The sequence below is a fragment of the Rhipicephalus microplus genome, chromosome X, assembly GCF_043290135.1.
Source record: "Rhipicephalus microplus isolate Deutch F79 chromosome X, USDA_Rmic, whole genome shotgun sequence".
Lineage (NCBI taxonomy): Eukaryota > Metazoa > Arthropoda > Arachnida > Ixodida > Ixodidae > Rhipicephalus > Rhipicephalus microplus.
In genome coordinates, this window is record NC_134710.1 from 75,363,607 (window position 1) to 75,386,096 (window position 22,490).

General features: G+C 42.6%; 2 protein-coding genes across 2 annotated transcripts in view; one reads left to right on the forward strand and one right to left on the reverse strand.

Annotated features, from left to right (window-relative positions):
- The window catches only part of LOC119175959 (Phosphoseryl tRNA kinase), a 119,099-nt gene that overhangs the window by 90,195 nt on the left and 6,414 nt on the right, over positions 1 to 22,490 (reverse strand). Inside the window, exons 3-4 of the mRNA XM_075877154.1 lie at positions 15,446 to 15,721; positions 7,254 to 7,529 (exon numbers count right to left, since the gene is read on the reverse strand). Of these exons, the coding sequence (XP_075733269.1) occupies positions 7,254 to 7,529; positions 15,446 to 15,721 (552 nt within the window). The remainder of the gene's footprint in view (positions 1 to 7,253; positions 7,530 to 15,445; positions 15,722 to 22,490) is intronic.
- LOC119175964 (uncharacterized) overlaps positions 1 to 22,490 on the forward strand; it is a 51,742-nt gene that overhangs the window by 2,591 nt on the left and 26,661 nt on the right. The gene's annotated exons all lie outside the window — the stretch shown is intronic.

Genomic DNA, 22,490 nt, shown 5'->3' on the forward strand with positions numbered 1-22,490 from the left:
GCCACAGCACGGAGGCCACCGAGAACATGCAGCTCGGTGGCACAGCAGTCTTCAAGCAGGGCAGAAACACAGGACAGACGGCAGAGAGAGAAACAGGTGAAGCAATCAGGGGCGCCATCACAAACAGGAAGCCAGAGATTGGAGCGTAGAAGGGTCCTAGTGATGGGGGACTCTAACGTTGCCAGGGTTAGGGATGGCGTATTCACGACAGTGAAGGAAGATGGGAGAGTGAGGGTGGAGGCACAGTCAGGGAAGAGCATAGTGGATGCACTGGCCAAAGCTCAGGAGGTTGTAGAAAACAGCATGGAGGGCGAAAATCTAGTCATTATTCATGCCGGGCTCAATGATGTGTTGGGCAAGGATCAGAACCTTCAGAGAAAGTTAGAGGATGGGATGCATAAGCTCCGAGAAGCCTCTGGGAGTGTGCATGTGACCATATGCACACTCCAAGAGGTCTGGGGGCAGCCTCGTGGGATTGAAAGGAGGGAAGTGGAGGCCAAGTGTGTGATCAAGGGTTTGAGCCGGGAACGCGGATACAGCATAATGCAAGTTAACCAAGACGTGTACGAGCCCGGCGCTCGCCCCTTTGCACAGGATGGCATTCACTACAGTGGTGCGACAGGCAGGAGGGTCGGTAACAGAATCAGTCGCCAAGCCATAGCTTTTTTAGGGGGACCCAGAGTCCTGAGGCCAACAGTGTAGCCAAAGACGGACCTAAAGGGGCACAAATATTCAAGCCACACGAAGTTCGTGAGAGAAGAAATCGACGTAAGCACAAGGGCCGAGCTAAGTCAGACGTAGGTTATATTAACATGCAGGGTGGCAGGAATATGTTAAAGTGGGAAGAGATAGAAGAGCAGTTGAGGCAGGAGGAACTGATGTTATATGGGGTTGTGGAGACACATCTTCGGGACATGGAGCAACCACCCTGCAATCCGAACTACGTATGGGAATATTGCAATAGAACACAAAGCAGCAAAAGGGGCGGGTCAGGGTGGAATTGGTGCATTCATACATAAAAGTATGGGTTGGCAAAGAGTCAAGCAGCGATGCATGGAACATTTATGGTTAAAAGGGAAAGTAGCTGGGCAGATGACACTCCTTGGTTTGGTGTACTTGTGAATGGGAGCAAAAGCCAGAGAGGAAAGCCAGCCAATGGTGAAGTGTATATCAAAGGACATTGAGGAATAAGGAGGAGAGTGCGAGATTATTATACTAGGAGATATGAATGCGCACATAGAAGATATAGGTGGGTATACTGACCCAACTGACAAATTGATGATGGCTATGAGTGAAAGGCATGATTTAATCATTTGCAACAGTACTGAGAAGTGTCAAGGGCAAATAACATGGGAGGTAGGAAGGCTGCAGTCGACGATAGTTTATACACTGATGTCACATAGGATGTATGGTAGGCTCAGGGGAATGCACATAGATGAATATGGCTCCAGAAGTGTGGGTAGTGATCACAAACATATCAAGCTAAGTTTTGGAAGAGAAGTGAAAGTGGGAAGGAGACAAGATGAGCAACTACAGGAAAATTTTTATTCAGAAGGGCAAAGAAAAATAGCTACTAAACAAATTGAGGAAGTAATCACTGAGGATTAAAAAACAGTATGGACATACACGAATCTAATTAGACTGTTTGAACTAGACCTTGCTAAGGCACGTGACAAGTCACCCCAAAAAAGAAGACACATACCCAGGAGTTGGTGGGATGAGGAAGTTAAGAGAGCCATAGCAAAACGCCAGGAAGCCTCTAGGGAACACAGACATGCTAAGCAGCGGGGTGAACCGACAGATGATGATGAAAGAAAATGGGTCATCTTTCTAAGCTGTAGAAGGCAAGCATCCCTTCTGACCAATGAAAAGATTAGAAGAAAGGGGGCTCAGTGGCTGGCAGAAGTACATAAAAAGGATAGAAAGGCAGCTGCAAAATTTTGGAACCATCTAAACTCCCTAAGAAATGAAACAAACCTAGAGCAGAGGTTTATAAATACAGCTCAAGGTGCTAGGCTAGAAGAGGACGAAGCTATTGAATATATAAAAACAAAAGTGACAGAAAAATTTCATCAAAAAAGTGCCTTATGCACCACAATAGACAAGGATGGATCAAGTGGCACAATTGCTCTATTTTCACAACGGGACTGGGAAAGGGCTGAGAAGGGGGTTCCTAGTAGTACATCAACAGGCCTAGGTGGCATTCCAATTATGCTGATAAAGGCATTGGGTCTGAAGTCTAAACAGACTTTGAGAGAGGCAGTGAGCAAAACAATAATCGATGGTGAAGTCCCCGATGGATGGAAACTTAGCAGGATGAGCATGGCCTATAAAGGAAAGGGAGACAAAGCTGACATAAACAACTACCGTCCTATAACAGTGACATCAGTGGTCTACAGGCTGGTTGGTATTGCAGATTATAAAGGAAAGACTGCAGGCACGGATAGTGGATGAGGCGGTGCTAGGGGAACTGCAGAATAGGTTTCGGAAACACAGGAGGTTGGAAGGCAATCTGTTCTCACTGACGCAGTGCATCGAAATAGCAGAAAAGGCCCCTGTGGCTAGCGTTTTTGGATATCAAGGGAGCGTACAATAGCGTGGTTCAAGAAGACTTGTGGGGAATATTAGACACACTGGGTGTGGAAGATGGAGTCACTAATCTTTTAAAAGAAATCTATAAAAGTAACAAGGTAGTTATAAAGTGGGAAAAACAGGTATCCAAGTCTACAGAGGTGAAACGGGGACTTAGGCAGAGGTGTCCTCTGTCACCCTTGTTATTCATGATGTACCTACAAGGATTAGAGGCCAAATTAGAGGCAAGTGGACTTGGCTTCAACCTCTCTTTCATCAAACAAGGAAAACTCATTGAACAGGCACTACCAGCATTGATGTATGCATATGATATAGTGCTAATGGCCGACAACAGGAAGATTTGCAAAGACTGATGGACATCTGCGGTAATGAGGGAGATAGGTTAGATTTCAGATTCGGTTAGAAAAAATCAGCAGTCCTAATTTTTAATGATAATGAAGGTAGTGAGCTTAGGATAGAGGAGGTCACGCTAGAGATAACAGATAATTACAAATATCTGGGCGTATGGATAAGCAACGGGACCGAGTACCTAAGGGAACACGAAATATATGTGAATAAAGGTAACAGGAATGCAGCAGTGATGAAAAATAGGGCACTGTGGAATTACAATAGGTATGATGTTCTGAGAAGAATATGGCAAGGGGTCGTGGTTCCTGGTCTGACTTTCGGCAATGCTGTCTTGTGCATGAGATCAGAAGTTCAAGCAAGATTAGTAATTAAGCAATGTGGGATAGTTAGGCTTGCTTTATTTTTTTATTTTATTTTATTCATACTGTTAGCATCATGCCAAAACAGGAGTTGCTCATCTGGGCACACAAATTTCAAAAGTCAATGCAAAAGTAGAACATCTCACAATTTGACACAAAGAAAGCAAAAGCAATGCAATAAATAAATAAATAAATAAATAAATAAATCCAACATTCAATGCGCACCCTGCAGCATAACATGGCAGAACACAGGTAAGCAAGTGAGTGCCTTATCACAGCTCAGTTCAACATTTGATACGCACATTCTAAATCTTTAACATTGTTACACAGTACAACGATATTCCGTAACTTATTCCATGTGTCAATAGCGGATACAATAAAAGAATTCTTGAACGATTTTGTGTTATGCTTCAGAGGTTTAATGTGTTTGGTGTGCTTTGTCTGCGAATGCGACGTGTCTAGAGTGAAAATTTTTGTTATCTCTGTTTTGTAGATACCGTGGAACATCTGAAAAAAGAATTTCATGCTGTTGATATTCATTCTTTCGTGCAATGTAAGAATATGAACCCTAGTTCTTAGACTTGTTACGGACTGCTTTCTACGGTAGGAATTAAAAATAAATCTTAAGGCTCTATTTTGAACCTGTTCACATTTAGCAATATTATTTTGCGTATATGGCTTCCATATCGGGCATGCATACTCCAGCAACGGAAGTACTGTGGTTTTATATGCTATAAGTTTTACTTCAGGTGTCGAGTCACCAAGCCTCCGACGAAGCATCCAAAGCTTTTTTTTGCGATTTATCACAGATATAATCTATATGGCGGTTCCAGTTCATGCTATCTGTGACGTAAACACCCAGGTATTTATATTCTGACACACGGCAGAGTGGTTCGTCATTTATGACTTAGCGAAATAAGAGAGGCTTGGTTTTTTTCGTAATCGGCATAAAAACTGTTTTGCTTGGGTTCAGCACCATTTGCCATTTTTTGCACCAAGAGCCTATCATGCCCAGATGTTCATTAAGCTTTTCCTGGTCGTAGTTCAATTCTGCCTTTGAATAGATGACTGTGTCATCAGCATAGTGCTTAATGAAAACATCGGGTGAGAAGCCGCTGTTCATATCATTAATATAAAGTAAGAACAGCAGTGGCCCTATGACAGAGCCCTGCGGAACTCCTGAACCTACCGACTGGCTCGTGCTGTTTGTGCCCCTAATGCAAACCACTTGCTCTGTGTTTATCAAATAAGCCGCTATCCAATTTATGAGCTCATCATTCTGCAGGATCGTGCTAAGTTTATGCAGCAATTTCGGATGTGGTATTTTGTCGAATGCTTTTCTGAAATCAAGAAAAATAATGTCAACTTGCCCTCTGTCATCTAAGATTCAACTAATGAAATGTGAAACCTCGGTGAGAATTGTCACTGTCGAGAAACCTCGCCTGAAACCATGTTGTTGTTCTGCCATTAGTTTGTGCTCTTCGAGAAATTCTGTTAAGTGCTTAGTAAGTACATGCTCCAGTGTTTTACAGCACGTGCCTGTCAAAGACACAGGCCTGTAGTTGTTTACACAGTCTTTAGCACCTTCTTTATGAATCGGTATGACCTTAGCACATTTCCAGTCATTAGGAACCTGTCCGTCACGCAAAGATTTGTTAAATATATCAGTGAGATAATAAGAGCACCATTCAGCATACCTTTTTAAAAAGACATTCGGAATGCCATCTAAGCCAGTTGATTTCTTTTCATCAAGGTTTAGAAGAAGGTTACAAATGCCTTCCTGTGTAACGACAATATCGGGGATTGGCGAGGCAGGACAACCTAGGCTGAATTCCGGCAGTATACCGTCATCGTCCGTAAAAACCGATTTGAAATAATCATTAAAAGTACAGGCTAACTGAAAACTATCGGTAACAGTGCCGGTTTCTTTATTTAAATACACAGTATTCGATTTTTCTTTCGATAAAGATCCCCAAAATTTCTGCGGTGCTGTTTTAATAAACTGCGTTAAAGATTCATTCATGTATCGCTTCTTTGCGTCAGCCAGCTCAGCTCTGAACGACAAAGAGAGCGTCGCGACGTCAGCCTATCTGAGACTTTGTTTACTACTTTTTCGTTTTGCCCGCATGCGCCTTAGTGTTCCTTTCATGTGAATAATTTTTCGCGAAACCCATGGATTCATTCTTTGAACCTTTTTTTTTCGGTCAGGTATGTAACGTTTTATTAGTGTGTGTACAGTTTCTTTAAACCTTTTCTATGCATCATCAACCGTTGAACTATCACATACAGAAATGCGCTTAAAATCTTCATAATCAATGTCAAAAAAGTCCAGAATTGAAACATCATCAGCTCTAGAGTAATTGGGTACCAGTACAGACTTTGTGGCTTGCGCTTCATGACGCATGCCCAATAGCTGAAGAATCACCATACTGTGATCTGAAATACCGTCCATCACTTCACAAGTGTACATTTGTTCAGCCAGTGATGGACTCAAAAATACAAGATCAAGTAAAGAGCCACCCTTTTCATGTACTCGTGTGCACTCCTGTACAGCTTGAACCATACTGAGCGAGAACACCCCGTCTAGGAGAGCTCGGGATGGTAATACATCAACCTGACCCGCTTTATACTCCACCCAGTTAATATGCGGAAGATTAAAATCACCGGCCATTACAATTTTTCTTTTTGAATTCTGAAATTCGCTATGTAAGAAGTCATTGAAAGCTAGCATGCAGTCTTCCGAAGAATCGGGAGGACGATACACTGCAATGAATGTGAACGAACTGCCGTATAAAGTCATGTCACATGCAATACATTCGATTTCAGATGGCGAAGGACGTTCTGTGCACTCAGTTGATCTTTTACAGATAATCGCAACACCACCACCCCTAGATCCGCGATCTCTACGATAAGCTATATAGTTTGAAGGAAGGAACTCGCGGTTTTCAATGCATTCATTCAACCAAGTCTCAGTAACAATCAGTACATCTGGTTCATACTCGAGCGAAACACTTTCAATGGCTGAAATTTTATTCAAGACGCTGCGTGCGTTCAGATTAATAACTGTCACTGCATCAGGAGTTGTGCCCACGTTCCTGGATTTTCATGTGGTTTGAAGATTATCAGCAACTAAGCATGGCTTTCGTGAAACGGTGTTTTCGTCCCAGAAATATGCATCTCTTTTCACGTAAAGTTTGTCATGAACAAGGCGCACGCGCGCACCGCTTCGTTTTTCTTCTTTTGCACTCTCCCAAAGGCGCTTGCGACAATAAAGCACGCGCTTTGAAAAGTCTTCACGCACCGAAACACCTGTTCCTTTCAATTTTGAACACTTCATCAAGATATCGCTCTTTTCTTTGGAGTTGTATAAGCGAAATATTACAGGCCTGGAATGGTCTCACCTTTTTCCAAGTCGATGTATGCGTTCTACACTACACGGGCTTACACCTATTACAGAAAAAAGCTTTTGGTTCACAGTTTCAAACAGTTCATCGGCTGATTCATTTGGTCTCTCAGGAAGACCATAGACAATCAAATTATTTCTTCGTTGCCGATTTTCCAGATCGTCGACCCTCCGGGAAAGCACAGCCACTTGCTCAGTTAAAGCAGAAACCGCTTCTTTAGTTTCAGTCAATTTTGGAAGGAATGACTCAATCATAGACAGTCGTTCTTCAAATTTTTTTATGACGCTGCCATTATCTTTTACTTCCTTCTGAAGTGCACGTTGATCACGTTTTATATCAGCAAATGTCTTTGTTCTTTCAATGTTTGTAAAATTTGTTCAATTTTTTCTTCAAGTACACCGGGACCGGGGTTTGTCTCAATATCACTGCTCCTAGCCAACTTCAGCAACACAGACCAGCAATCACAAGATAGCGACAACAGTGTGTTGGGGCATGGCACGATTATGAGAAATAGTTCATCGCTTCGAAAACATGAAAAGCACCGCCTCACCTGTAAACAAGCAAAGACGAGCGTACTTGAGGTCATGCTTTGGTGAGTTCCGTGCCCGCAACTGAGTTCGTGTGGATCCGAGGTGTTCCTTATGTACGGTTGAGGGGCGTGCACATCCATCTTTGATTGGGCAGTGTAGTCACAGCATGGCTCGTCGATGACGTAGGCTGCTGGCTCCAGGGGAACCGCATGAATGCGTCCGCTTGTTGAAAGATGTTCGACGGAGTAAAACACACTTGGCAAAGTCGTGCTGCTTGCAGAAATGATAATCGGAATCTGTAAACAAGCAAAGACGAGAGTATTTTAGGTCATGCTTTGGTGAGTGCCGTGCCCGCAACTCACGTGAATACACCAAATCAGGGAGTACAAGGTGATATAAGATGGACATCATTTGAGGGCAGGGAAGCTAGCAGCAAGATAAAATTTGAGAAACGATTGAGAGAAATGTGGGAGGAGCGTTGGGCTAGGAAGGTTTTCAGCTACTTGTACATGAAGAATGTCGATACAAAATGGAGGAAGCGAACCAGGAAATTGACTGGTAAATACTTAGAAAACAGCAGGTGGCCAAACCAAAAAGAACTATCGGTTAAGAAGAAAGTGAAGGAAACGGAGACTGACGTGTGGAGAATCGGCATGATTAAGAAGTCCACACTGGAGATATGCAGAACTTTTAAGCAGGAAATTGCCAAGGAAAGGATCTATGATAATACTCGGGGTAGCTCTCTACTGTTTGAGGCCAGGACGGGAGTATTGCGAACCAAGACATATCGGGCCAAATACGAAGGGGTAGACACGGTATGCAGTGCATGTGGAGAGGAGGAGGAAACTGCCGAACACTTGATAATATTCTGTAAAGGGCTTCATCATATAGTTCAGGATGATGGCACAGAGTTTTTCAAAGCACTGGGGTTTAGGGACAGGGAGGGCAATATAGACTTTAAGCGGGTAGAATTAACTAGAAGAAGGTTAGACTAGTGGCTAAAGTCAAGGCACAAGTGAAAATTAAACCCTTCACTGCCAAGTGCCAGTCCTCAACTTCACTATTTAAAGGGAAAAAAAGATAAATCTATTAGTTAGTTTACTAAGTATTACGGCTAGGTGGCGTTAGCCGCAGCCCGATCTAAAGGATACAGCCTCATCCATCCATCCATCCATTCATTATCACAGTGAGGGTGGAGGCCCAGTCAGGGAAAAGCATGGTGGATGCTGGCCAAAGCTCAGGAGGTTGTAGAGGACAGCATGGAAGGCGAAAATCTCATCATTATTCATGCTGGGCTCAATGATGTGTTGAAGGGCAAGGACCAGAACCTTCAGAGACAGTTAGAGGATGGGATGCGTAAGCTCCGAGAAGCCTCTGGGAGTGTGCATGTGACCATATGCACAGTCCCAGAGGTCTGGGGGCAGTCTCGTGGGATTGAAAGGAGGGTAGTGGAGGCCAACTGTGTGATCAAGGGTATGAGCCAGCAACTCGGATACAGCGTAATGCAAGTGAACCAAGACATGTATGAGCCCGGCACTCGCCCCTATGCATAGGATGGCATTCACTACAGTGGTGCGACGAGCAGGAGGGTCGGTAATAGAATGGGTCGTCAAGCCACAGCTTTTTTACGGGGACCCAAAGGCCTGAGGCCAAAAGTGTTGCCAAAGATGATTCTAAAGGGGCACAAATATTCAAGCCACACGGAGTCCGTGGGAGAAGAAATCGACGTAAGCACAAGGGCCGAGCTAAGTCAGACGTAGGTTATATTAACATGCAGGGTGGCAGGAATATGTTAAAGTGGGAAGAGATAGAAGAGCAGTTGAGGCAGGAGGAACTGATGTTATATGGGGTTGTGGAGACACATCTTCGGGACATGGAGCAACCACCCTGCAATCCGAACTACGTATGGGAATATTGCAATAGAACACAAAGCAGCAAAAGGGGCGGGTCAGGGTGGAATTGGTGCATTCATACATAAAAGTATGGGTTGGCAAAGAGTCAAGCAGCGATGCATGGAACATTTATGGTTAAAAGGGAAAGTAGCTGGGCAGATGACACTCCTTGGTTTGGTGTACTTGTGAATGGGAGCAAAAGCCAGAGAGGAAAGCCAGCCAATGGTGAAGTGTATATCAAAGGACATTGAGGAATAAGGAGGAGAGTGCGAGATTATTATACTAGGAGATATGAATGCGCACATAGAAGATATAGGTGGGTATACTGACCCAACTGACAAATTGATGATGGCTATGAGTGAAAGGCATGATTTAATCATTTGCAACAGTACTGAGAAGTGTCAAGGGCAAATAACATGGGAGGTAGGAAGGCTGCAGTCGACGATAGTTTATACACTGATGTCACATAGGATGTATGGTAGGCTCAGGGGAATGCACATAGATGAATATGGCTCCAGAAGTGTGGGTAGTGATCACAAACATATCAAGCTAAGTTTTGGAAGAGAAGTGAAAGTGGGAAGGAGACAAGATGAGCAACTACAGGAAAATTTTTATTCAGAAGGGCAAAGAAAAATAGCTACTAAACAAATTGAGGAAGTAATCACTGAGGATTAAAAAACAGTATGGACATACACGAATCTAATTAGACTGTTTGAACTAGACCTTGCTAAGGCACGTGACAAGTCACCCCAAAAAAGAAGACACATACCCAGGAGTTGGTGGGATGAGGAAGTTAAGAGAGCCATAGCAAAACGCCAGGAAGCCTCTAGGGAACACAGACATGCTAAGCAGCGGGGTGAACCGACAGATGATGATGAAAGAAAATGGGTCATCTTTCTAAGCTGTAGAAGGCAAGCATCCCTTCTGACCAATGAAAAGATTAGAAGAAAGGGGGCTCAGTGGCTGGCAGAAGTACATAAAAAGGATAGAAAGGCAGCTGCAAAATTTTGGAACCATCTAAACTCCCTAAGAAATGAAACAAACCTAGAGCAGAGGTTTATAAATACAGCTCAAGGTGCTAGGCTAGAAGAGGACGAAGCTATTGAATATATAAAAACAAAAGTGACAGAAAAATTTCATCAAAAAAGTGCCTTATGCACCACAATAGACAAGGATGGATCAAGTGGCACAATTGCTCTATTTTCACAACGGGACTGGGAAAGGGCTGAGAAGGGGGTTCCTAGTAGTACATCAACAGGCCTAGGTGGCATTCCAATTATGCTGATAAAGGCATTGGGTCTGAAGTCTAAACAGACTTTGAGAGAGGCAGTGAGCAAAACAATAATCGATGGTGAAGTCCCCGATGGATGGAAACTTAGCAGGATGAGCATGGCCTATAAAGGAAAGGGAGACAAAGCTGACATAAACAACTACCGTCCTATAACAGTGACATCAGTGGTCTACAGGCTGGTTGGTATTGCAGATTATAAAGGAAAGACTGCAGGCACGGATAGTGGATGAGGCGGTGCTAGGGGAACTGCAGAATAGGTTTCGGAAACACAGGAGGTTGGAAGGCAATCTGTTCTCACTGACGCAGTGCATCGAAATAGCAGAAAAGGCCCCTGTGGCTAGCGTTTTTGGATATCAAGGGAGCGTACAATAGCGTGGTTCAAGAAGACTTGTGGGGAATATTAGACACACTGGGTGTGGAAGATGGAGTCACTAATCTTTTAAAAGAAATCTATAAAAGTAACAAGGTAGTTATAAAGTGGGAAAAACAGGTATCCAAGTCTACAGAGGTGAAACGGGGACTTAGGCAGAGGTGTCCTCTGTCACCCTTGTTATTCATGATGTACCTACAAGGATTAGAGGCCAAATTAGAGGCAAGTGGACTTGGCTTCAACCTCTCTTTCATCAAACAAGGAAAACTCATTGAACAGGCACTACCAGCATTGATGTATGCATATGATATAGTGCTAATGGCCGACAACAGGAAGATTTGCAAAGACTGATGGACATCTGCGGTAATGAGGGAGATAGGTTAGATTTCAGATTCGGTTAGAAAAAATCAGCAGTCCTAATTTTTAATGATAATGAAGGTAGTGAGCTTAGGATAGAGGAGGTCACGCTAGAGATAACAGATAATTACAAATATCTGGGCGTATGGATAAGCAACGGGACCGAGTACCTAAGGGAACACGAAATATATGTGAATAAAGGTAACAGGAATGCAGCAGTGATGAAAAATAGGGCACTGTGGAATTACAATAGGTATGATGTTCTGAGAAGAATATGGCAAGGGGTCGTGGTTCCTGGTCTGACTTTCGGCAATGCTGTCTTGTGCATGAGATCAGAAGTTCAAGCAAGATTAGTAATTAAGCAATGTGGGATAGTTAGGCTTGCTTTATTTTTTTATTTTATTTTATTCATACTGTTAGCATCATGCCAAAACAGGAGTTGCTCATCTGGGCACACAAATTTCAAAAGTCAATGCAAAAGTAGAACATCTCACAATTTGACACAAAGAAAGCAAAAGCAATGCAATAAATAAATAAATAAATAAATAAATAAATCCAACATTCAATGCGCACCCTGCAGCATAACATGGCAGAACACAGGTAAGCAAGTGAGTGCCTTATCACAGCTCAGTTCAACATTTGATACGCACATTCTAAATCTTTAACATTGTTACACAGTACAACGATATTCCGTAACTTATTCCATGTGTCAATAGCGGATACAATAAAAGAATTCTTGAACGATTTTGTGTTATGCTTCAGAGGTTTAATGTGTTTGGTGTGCTTTGTCTGCGAATGCGACGTGTCTAGAGTGAAAATTTTTGTTATCTCTGTTTTGTAGATACCGTGGAACATCTGAAAAAAGAATTTCATGCTGTTGATATTCATTCTTTCGTGCAATGTAAGAATATGAACCCTAGTTCTTAGACTTGTTACGGACTGCTTTCTACGGTAGGAATTAAAAATAAATCTTAAGGCTCTATTTTGAACCTGTTCACATTTAGCAATATTATTTTGCGTATATGGCTTCCATATCGGGCATGCATATTCCAGCAACGGAAGTACTGTGGTTTTATATGCTATAAGTTTTACTTCAGGTGTCGAGTCACCAAGCCTCCGACGAAGCATCCAAAGCTTTTTTTTGCGATTTATCACAGATATAATCTATATGGCGGTTCCAGTTCATGCTATCTGTGACGTAAACACCCAGGTATTTATATTCTGACACACGGCAGAGTGGTTCGTCATTTATGACTTAGCGAAATAAGAGAGGCTTGGTTTTTTTCGTAATCGGCATAAAAACTGTTTTGCTTGGGTTCAGCACCATTTGCCATTTTTTGCACCAAGAGCCTATCATGCCCAGATGTTCATTAAGCTTTTCCTGGTCGTAGTTCAATTCTGCCTTTGAATAGATGACTGTGTCATCAGCATAGTGCTTAATGAAAACATCGGGTGAGAAGCCGCTGTTCATATCATTAATATAAAGTAAGAACAGCAGTGGCCCTATGACAGAGCCCTGCGGAACTCCTGAACCTACCGACTGGCTCGTGCTGTTTGTGCCCCTAATGCAAACCACTTGCTCTGTGTTTATCAAATAAGCCGCTATCCAATTTATGAGCTCATCATTCTGCAGGATCGTGCTAAGTTTATGCAGCAATTTCGGATGTGGTATTTTGTCGAATGCTTTTCTGAAATCAAGAAAAATAATGTCAACTTGCCCTCTGTCATCTAAGATTCAACTAATGAAATGTGAAACCTCGGTGAGAATTGTCACTGTCGAGAAACCTCGCCTGAAACCATGTTGTTGTTCTGCCATTAGTTTGTGCTCTTCGAGAAATTCTGTTAAGTGCTTAGTAAGTACATGCTCCAGTGTTTTACAGCACGTGCCTGTCAAAGACACAGGCCTGTAGTTGTTTACACAGTCTTTAGCACCTTCTTTATGAATCGGTATGACCTTAGCACATTTCCAGTCATTAGGAACCTGTCCGTCACGCAAAGATTTGTTAAATATATCAGTGAGATAATAAGAGCACCATTCAGCATACCTTTTTAAAAAGACATTCGGAATGCCATCTAAGCCAGTTGATTTCTTTTCATCAAGGTTTAGAAGAAGGTTACAAATGCCTTCCTGTGTAACGACAATATCGGGGATTGGCGAGGCAGGACAACCTAGGCTGAATTCCGGCAGTATACCGTCATCGTCCGTAAAAACCGATTTGAAATAATCATTAAAAGTACAGGCTAACTGAAAACTATCGGTAACAGTGCCGGTTTCTTTATTTAAATACACAGTATTCGATTTTTCTTTCGATAAAGATCCCCAAAATTTCTGCGGTGCTGTTTTAATAAACTGCGTTAAAGATTCATTCATGTATCGCTTCTTTGCGTCAGCCAGCTCAGCTCTGAACGACAAAGAGAGCGTCGCGACGTCAGCCTATCTGAGACTTTGTTTACTACTTTTTCGTTTTGCCCGCATGCGCCTTAGTGTTCCTTTCATGTGAATAATTTTTCGCGAAACCCATGGATTCATTCTTTGAACCTTTTTTTTTCGGTCAGGTATGTAACGTTTTATTAGTGTGTGTACAGTTTCTTTAAACCTTTTCTATGCATCATCAACCGTTGAACTATCACATACAGAAATGCGCTTAAAATCTTCATAATCAATGTCAAAAAAGTCCAGAATTGAAACATCATCAGCTCTAGAGTAATTGGGTACCAGTACAGACTTTGTGGCTTGCGCTTCATGACGCATGCCCAATAGCTGAAGAATCACCATACTGTGATCTGAAATACCGTCCATCACTTCACAAGTGTACATTTGTTCAGCCAGTGATGGACTCAAAAATACAAGATCAAGTAAAGAGCCACCCTTTTCATGTACTCGTGTGCACTCCTGTACAGCTTGAACCATACTGAGCGAGAACACCCCGTCTAGGAGAGCTCGGGATGGTAATACATCAACCTGACCCGCTTTATACTCCACCCAGTTAATATGCGGAAGATTAAAATCACCGGCCATTACAATTTTTCTTTTTGAATTCTGAAATTCGCTATGTAAGAAGTCATTGAAAGCTAGCATGCAGTCTTCCGAAGAATCGGGAGGACGATACACTGCAATGAATGTGAACGAACTGCCGTATAAAGTCATGTCACATGCAATACATTCGATTTCAGATGGCGAAGGACGTTCTGTGCACTCAGTTGATCTTTTACAGATAATCGCAACACCACCACCCCTAGATCCGCGATCTCTACGATAAGCTATATAGTTTGAAGGAAGGAACTCGCGGTTTTCAATGCATTCATTCAACCAAGTCTCAGTAACAATCAGTACATCTGGTTCATACTCGAGCGAAACACTTTCAATGGCTGAAATTTTATTCAAGACGCTGCGTGCGTTCAGATTAATAACTGTCACTGCATCAGGAGTTGTGCCCACGTTCCTGGATTTTCATGTGGTTTGAAGATTATCAGCAACTAAGCATGGCTTTCGTGAAACGGTGTTTTCGTCCCAGAAATATGCATCTCTTTTCACGTAAAGTTTGTCATGAACAAGGCGCACGCGCGCACCGCTTCGTTTTTCTTCTTTTGCACTCTCCCAAAGGCGCTTGCGACAATAAAGCACGCGCTTTGAAAAGTCTTCACGCACCGAAACACCTGTTCCTTTCAATTTTGAACACTTCATCAAGATATCGCTCTTTTCTTTGGAGTTGTATAAGCGAAATATTACAGGCCTGGAATGGTCTCACCTTTTTCCAAGTCGATGTATGCGTTCTACACTACACGGGCTTACACCTATTACAGAAAAAAGCTTTTGGTTCACAGTTTCAAACAGTTCATCGGCTGATTCATTTGGTCTCTCAGGAAGACCATAGACAATCAAATTATTTCTTCGTTGCCGATTTTCCAGATCGTCGACCCTCCGGGAAAGCACAGCCACTTGCTCAGTTAAAGCAGAAACCGCTTCTTTAGTTTCAGTCAATTTTGGAAGGAATGACTCAATCATAGACAGTCGTTCTTCAAATTTTTTTATGACGCTGCCATTATCTTTTACTTCCTTCTGAAGTGCACGTTGATCACGTTTTATATCAGCAAATGTCTTTGTTCTTTCAATGTTTGTAAAATTTGTTCAATTTTTTCTTCAAGTACACCGGGACCGGGGTTTGTCTCAATATCACTGCTCCTAGCCAACTTCAGCAACACAGACCAGCAATCACAAGATAGCGACAACAGTGTGTTGGGGCATGGCACGATTATGAGAAATAGTTCATCGCTTCGAAAACATGAAAAGCACCGCCTCACCTGTAAACAAGCAAAGACGAGCGTACTTGAGGTCATGCTTTGGTGAGTTCCGTGCCCGCAACTGAGTTCGTGTGGATCCGAGGTGTTCCTTATGTACGGTTGAGGGGCGTGCACATCCATCTTTGATTGGGCAGTGTAGTCACAGCATGGCTCGTCGATGACGTAGGCTGCTGGCTCCAGGGGAACCGCATGAATGCGTCCGCTTGTTGAAAGATGTTCGACGGAGTAAAACACACTTGGCAAAGTCGTGCTGCTTGCAGAAATGATAATCGGAATCTGTAAACAAGCAAAGACGAGAGTATTTTAGGTCATGCTTTGGTGAGTGCCGTGCCCGCAACTCACGTGAATACACCAAATCAGGGAGTACAAGGTGATATAAGATGGACATCATTTGAGGGCAGGGAAGCTAGCAGCAAGATAAAATTTGAGAAACGATTGAGAGAAATGTGGGAGGAGCGTTGGGCTAGGAAGGTTTTCAGCTACTTGTACATGAAGAATGTCGATACAAAATGGAGGAAGCGAACCAGGAAATTGACTGGTAAATACTTAGAAAACAGCAGGTGGCCAAACCAAAAAGAACTATCGGTTAAGAAGAAAGTGAAGGAAACGGAGACTGACGTGTGGAGAATCGGCATGATTAAGAAGTCCACACTGGAGATATGCAGAACTTTTAAGCAGGAAATTGCCAAGGAAAGGATCTATGATAATACTCGGGGTAGCTCTCTACTGTTTGAGGCCAGGACGGGAGTATTGCGAACCAAGACATATCGGGCCAAATACGAAGGGGTAGACACGGTATGCAGTGCATGTGGAGAGGAGGAGGAAACTGCCGAACACTTGATAATATTCTGTAAAGGGCTTCATCATATAGTTCAGGATGATGGCACAGAGTTTTTCAAAGCACTGGGGTTTAGGGACAGGGAGGGCAATATAGACTTTAAGCGGGTAGAATTAACTAGAAGAAGGTTAGACTAGTGGCTAAAGTCAAGGCACAAGTGAAAATTAAACCCTTCACTGCCAAGTGCCAGTCCTCAACTTCACTATTTAAAGGGAAAAAAAGATAAATCTATTAGTTAGTTTACTAAGTATTACGGCTAGGTGGCGTTAGCCGCAGCCCGATCTAAAGGATACAGCCTCATCCATCCATCCATCCATTCATTATCACAGTGAGGGTGGAGGCCCAGTCAGGGAAAAGCATGGTGGATGCTGGCCAAAGCTCAGGAGGTTGTAGAGGACAGCATGGAAGGCGAAAATCTCATCATTATTCATGCTGGGCTCAATGATGTGTTGAAGGGCAAGGACCAGAACCTTCAGAGACAGTTAGAGGATGGGATGCGTAAGCTCCGAGAAGCCTCTGGGAGTGTGCATGTGACCATATGCACAGTCCCAGAGGTCTGGGGGCAGTCTCGTGGGATTGAAAGGAGGGTAGTGGAGGCCAACTGTGTGATCAAGGGTATGAGCCAGCAACTCGGATACAGCGTAATGCAAGTGAACCAAGACATGTATGAGCCCGGCACTCGCCCCTATGCATAGGATGGCATTCACTACAGTGGTGCGACGAGCAGGAGGGTCGGTAATAGAATGGGTCGTCAAGCCACAGCTTTTTTACGGGGACCCAAAGGCCTGAGGCCAAAAGTGTTGCCAAAGATGATTCTAAAGGGGCACAAATATTCAAGCCACACGGAGTCCGTGGGAGAAGAAATCGACGTAAGCACAAGGGCCGAGCTAAGTCAGACGTAGGTTATATTAACATGCAGGGTGGCAGGAATATGTTAAAGTGGGAAGAGATAGAAGAGCAGTTGAGGCAGGAGGAACTGATGTTATATGGGGTTGTGGAGACACATCTTCGGGACATGGAGCAACCACCCTGCAATCCGAACTACGTATGGGAATATTGCAATAGAACACAAAGCAGCAAAAGGGGCGGGTCAGGGTGGAATTGGTGCATTCATACATAAAAGTATGGGTTGGCAAAGAGTCAAGCAGCGATGCATGGAACATTTATGGTTAAAAGGGAAAGTAGCTGGGCAGATGACACTCCTTGGTTTGGTGTACTTGTGAATGGGAGCAAAAGCCAGAGAGGAAAGCCAGCCAATGGTGAAGTGTATATCAAAGGACATTGAGGAATAAGGAGGAGAGTGCGAGATTATTATACTAGGAGATATGAATGCGCACATAGAAGATATAGGTGGGTATACTGACCCAACTGACAAATTGATGATGGCTATGAGTGAAAGGCATGATTTAATCATTTGCAACAGTACTGAGAAGTGTCAAGGGCAAATAACATGGGAGGTAGGAAGGCTGCAGTCGACGATAGTTTATACACTGATGTCACATAGGATGTATGGTAGGCTCAGGGGAATGCACATAGATGAATATGGCTCCAGAAGTGTGGGTAGTGATCACAAACATATCAAGCTAAGTTTTGGAAGAGAAGTGAAAGTGGGAAGGAGACAAGATGAGCAACTACAGGAAAATTTTTATTCAGAAGGGCAAAGAAAAATAGCTACTAAACAAATTGAGGAAGTAATCACTGAGGATTAAAAAACAGTATGGACATACACGAATCTAATTAGACTGTTTGAACTAGACCTTGCTAAGGCACGTGACAAGTCACCCCAAAAAAGAAGACACATACCCAGGAGTTGGTGGGATGAGGAAGTTAAGAGAGCCATAGCAAAACGCCAGGAAGCCTCTAGGGAACACAGACATGCTAAGCAGCGGGGTGAACCGACAGATGATGATGAAAGAAAATGGGTCATCTTTCTAAGCTGTAGAAGGCAAGCATCCCTTCTGACCAATGAAAAGATTAGAAGAAAGGGGGCTCAGTGGCTGGCAGAAGTACATAAAAAGGATAGAAAGGCAGCTGCAAAATTTTGGAACCATCTAAACTCCCTAAGAAATGAAACAAACCTAGAGCAGAGGTTTATAAATACAGCTCAAGGTGCTAGGCTAGAAGAGGACGAAGCTATTGAATATATAAAAACAAAAGTGACAGAAAAATTTCATCAAAAAAGTGCCTTATGCACCACAATAGACAAGGATGGATCAAGTGGCACAATTGCTCTATTTTCACAACGGGACTGGGAAAGGGCTGAGAAGGGGGTTCCTAGTAGTACATCAACAGGCCTAGGTGGCATTCCAATTATGCTGATAAAGGCATTGGGTCTGAAGTCTAAACAGACTTTGAGAGAGGCAGTGAGCAAAACAATAATCGATGGTGAAGTCCCCGATGGATGGAAACTTAGCAGGATGAGCATGGCCTATAAAGGAAAGGGAGACAAAGCTGACATAAACAACTACCGTCCTATAACAGTGACATCAGTGGTCTACAGGCTGGTTGGTATTGCAGATTATAAAGGAAAGACTGCAGGCACGGATAGTGGATGAGGCGGTGCTAGGGGAACTGCAGAATAGGTTTCGGAAACACAGGAGGTTGGAAGGCAATCTGTTCTCACTGACGCAGTGCATCGAAATAGCAGAAAAGGCCCCTGTGGCTAGCGTTTTTGGATATCAAGGGAGCGTACAATAGCGTGGTTCAAGAAGACTTGTGGGGAATATTAGACACACTGGGTGTGGAAGATGGAGTCACTAATCTTTTAAAAGAAATCTATAAAAGTAACAAGGTAGTTATAAAGTGGGAAAAACAGGTATCCAAGTCTACAGAGGTGAAACGGGGACTTAGGCAGAGGTGTCCTCTGTCACCCTTGTTATTCATGATGTACCTACAAGGATTAGAGGCCAAATTAGAGGCAAGTGGACTTGGCTTCAACCTCTCTTTCATCAAACAAGGAAAACTCATTGAACAGGCACTACCAGCATTGATGTATGCATATGATATAGTGCTAATGGCCGACAACAGGAAGATTTGCAAAGACTGATGGACATCTGCGGTAATGAGGGAGATAGGTTAGATTTCAGATTCGGTTAGAAAAAATCAGCAGTCCTAATTTTTAATGATAATGAAGGTAGTGAGCTTAGGATAGAGGAGGTCACGCTAGAGATAACAGATAATTACAAATATCTGGGCGTATGGATAAGCAACGGGACCGAGTACCTAAGGGAACACGAAATATATGTGAATAAAGGTAACAGGAATGCAGCAGTGATGAAAAATAGGGCACTGTGGAATTACAATAGGTATGATGTTCTGAGAAGAATATGGCAAGGGGTCGTGGTTCCTGGTCTGACTTTCGGCAATGCTGTCTTGTGCATGAGATCAGAAGTTCAAGCAAGATTAGTAATTAAGCAATGTGGGATAGTTAGGCTTGCTTTATTTTTTTATTTTATTTTATTCATACTGTTAGCATCATGCCAAAACAGGAGTTGCTCATCTGGGCACACAAATTTCAAAAGTCAATGCAAAAGTAGAACATCTCACAATTTGACACAAAGAAAGCAAAAGCAATGCAATAAATAAATAAATAAATAAATAAATAAATCCAACATTCAATGCGCACCCTGCAGCATAACATGGCAGAACACAGGTAAGCAAGTGAGTGCCTTATCACAGCTCAGTTCAACATTTGATACGCACATTCTAAATCTTTAACATTGTTACACAGTACAACGATATTCCGTAACTTATTCCATGTGTCAATAGCGGATACAATAAAAGAATTCTTGAACGATTTTGTGTTATGCTTCAGAGGTTTAATGTGTTTGGTGTGCTTTGTCTGCGAATGCGACGTGTCTAGAGTGAAAATTTTTGTTATCTCTGTTTTGTAGATACCGTGGAACATCTGAAAAAAGAATTTCATGCTGTTGATATTCATTCTTTCGTGCAATGTAAGAATATGAACCCTAGTTCTTAGACTTGTTACGGACTGCTTTCTACGGTAGGAATTAAAAATAAATCTTAAGGCTCTATTTTGAACCTGTTCACATTTAGCAATATTATTTTGCGTATATGGCTTCCATATCGGGCATGCATATTCCAGCAACGGAAGTACTGTGGTTTTATATGCTATAAGTTTTACTTCAGGTGTCGAGTCACCAAGCCTCCGACGAAGCATCCAAAGCTTTTTTTTGCGATTTATCACAGATATAATCTATATGGCGGTTCCAGTTCATGCTATCTGTGACGTAAACACCCAGGTATTTATATTCTGACACACGGCAGAGTGGTTCGTCATTTATGACTTAGCGAAATAAGAGAGGCTTGGTTTTTTTCGTAATCGGCATAAAAACTGTTTTGCTTGGGTTCAGCACCATTTGCCATTTTTTGCACCAAGAGCCTATCATGCCCAGATGTTCATTAAGCTTTTCCTGGTCGTAGTTCAATTCTGCCTTTGAATAGATGACTGTGTCATCAGCATAGTGCTTAATGAAAACATCGGGTGAGAAGCCGCTGTTCATATCATTAATATAAAGTAAGAACAGCAGTGGCCCTATGACAGAGCCCTGCGGAACTCCTGAACCTACCGACTGGCTCGTGCTGTTTGTGCCCCTAATGCAAACCACTTGCTCTGTGTTTATCAAATAAGCCGCTATCCAATTTATGAGCTCATCATTCTGCAGGATCGTGCTAAGTTTATGCAGCAATTTCGGATGTGGTATTTTGTCGAATGCTTTTCTGAAATCAAGAAAAATAATGTCAACTTGCCCTCTGTCATCTAAGATTCAACTAATGAAATGTGAAACCTCGGTGAGAATTGTCACTGTCGAGAAACCTCGCCTGAAACCATGTTGTTGTTCTGCCATTAGTTTGTGCTCTTCGAGAAATTCTGTTAAGTGCTTAGTAAGTACATGCTCCAGTGTTTTACAGCACGTGCCTGTCAAAGACACAGGCCTGTAGTTGTTTACACAGTCTTTAGCACCTTCTTTATGAATCGGTATGACCTTAGCACATTTCCAGTCATTAGGAACCTGTCCGTCACGCAAAGATTTGTTAAATATATCAGTGAGATAATAAGAGCACCATTCAGCATACCTTTTTAAAAAGACATTCGGAATGCCATCTAAGCCAGTTGATTTCTTTTCATCAAGGTTTAGAAGAAGGTTACAAATGCCTTCCTGTGTAACGACAATATCGGGGATTGGCGAGGCAGGACAACCTAGGCTGAATTCCGGCAGTATACCGTCATCGTCCGTAAAAACCGATTTGAAATAATCATTAAAAGTACAGGCTAACTGAAAACTATCGGTAACAGTGCCGGTTTCTTTATTTAAATACACAGTATTCGATTTTTCTTTCGATAAAGATCCCCAAAATTTCTGCGGTGCTGTTTTAATAAACTGCGTTAAAGATTCATTCATGTATCGCTTCTTTGCGTCAGCCAGCTCAGCTCTGAACGACAAAGAGAGCGTCGCGACGTCAGCCTATCTGAGACTTTGTTTACTACTTTTTCGTTTTGCCCGCATGCGCCTTAGTGTTCCTTTCATGTGAATAATTTTTCGCGAAACCCATGGATTCATTCTTTGAACCTTTTTTTTTCGGTCAGGTATGTAACGTTTTATTAGTGTGTGTACAGTTTCTTTAAACCTTTTCTATGCATCATCAACCGTTGAACTATCACATACAGAAATGCGCTTAAAATCTTCATAATCAATGTCAAAAAAGTCCAGAATTGAAACATCATCAGCTCTAGAGTAATTGGGTACCAGTACAGACTTTGTGGCTTGCGCTTCATGACGCATGCCCAATAGCTGAAGAATCACCATACTGTGATCTGAAATACCGTCCATCACTTCACAAGTGTACATTTGTTCAGCCAGTGATGGACTCAAAAATACAAGATCAAGTAAAGAGCCACCCTTTTCATGTACTCGTGTGCACTCCTGTACAGCTTGAACCATACTGAGCGAGAACACCCCGTCTAGGAGAGCTCGGGATGGTAATACATCAACCTGACCCGCTTTATACTCCACCCAGTTAATATGCGGAAGATTAAAATCACCGGCCATTACAATTTTTCTTTTTGAATTCTGAAATTCGCTATGTAAGAAGTCATTGAAAGCTAGCATGCAGTCTTCCGAAGAATCGGGAGGACGATACACTGCAATGAATGTGAACGAACTGCCGTATAAAGTCATGTCACAT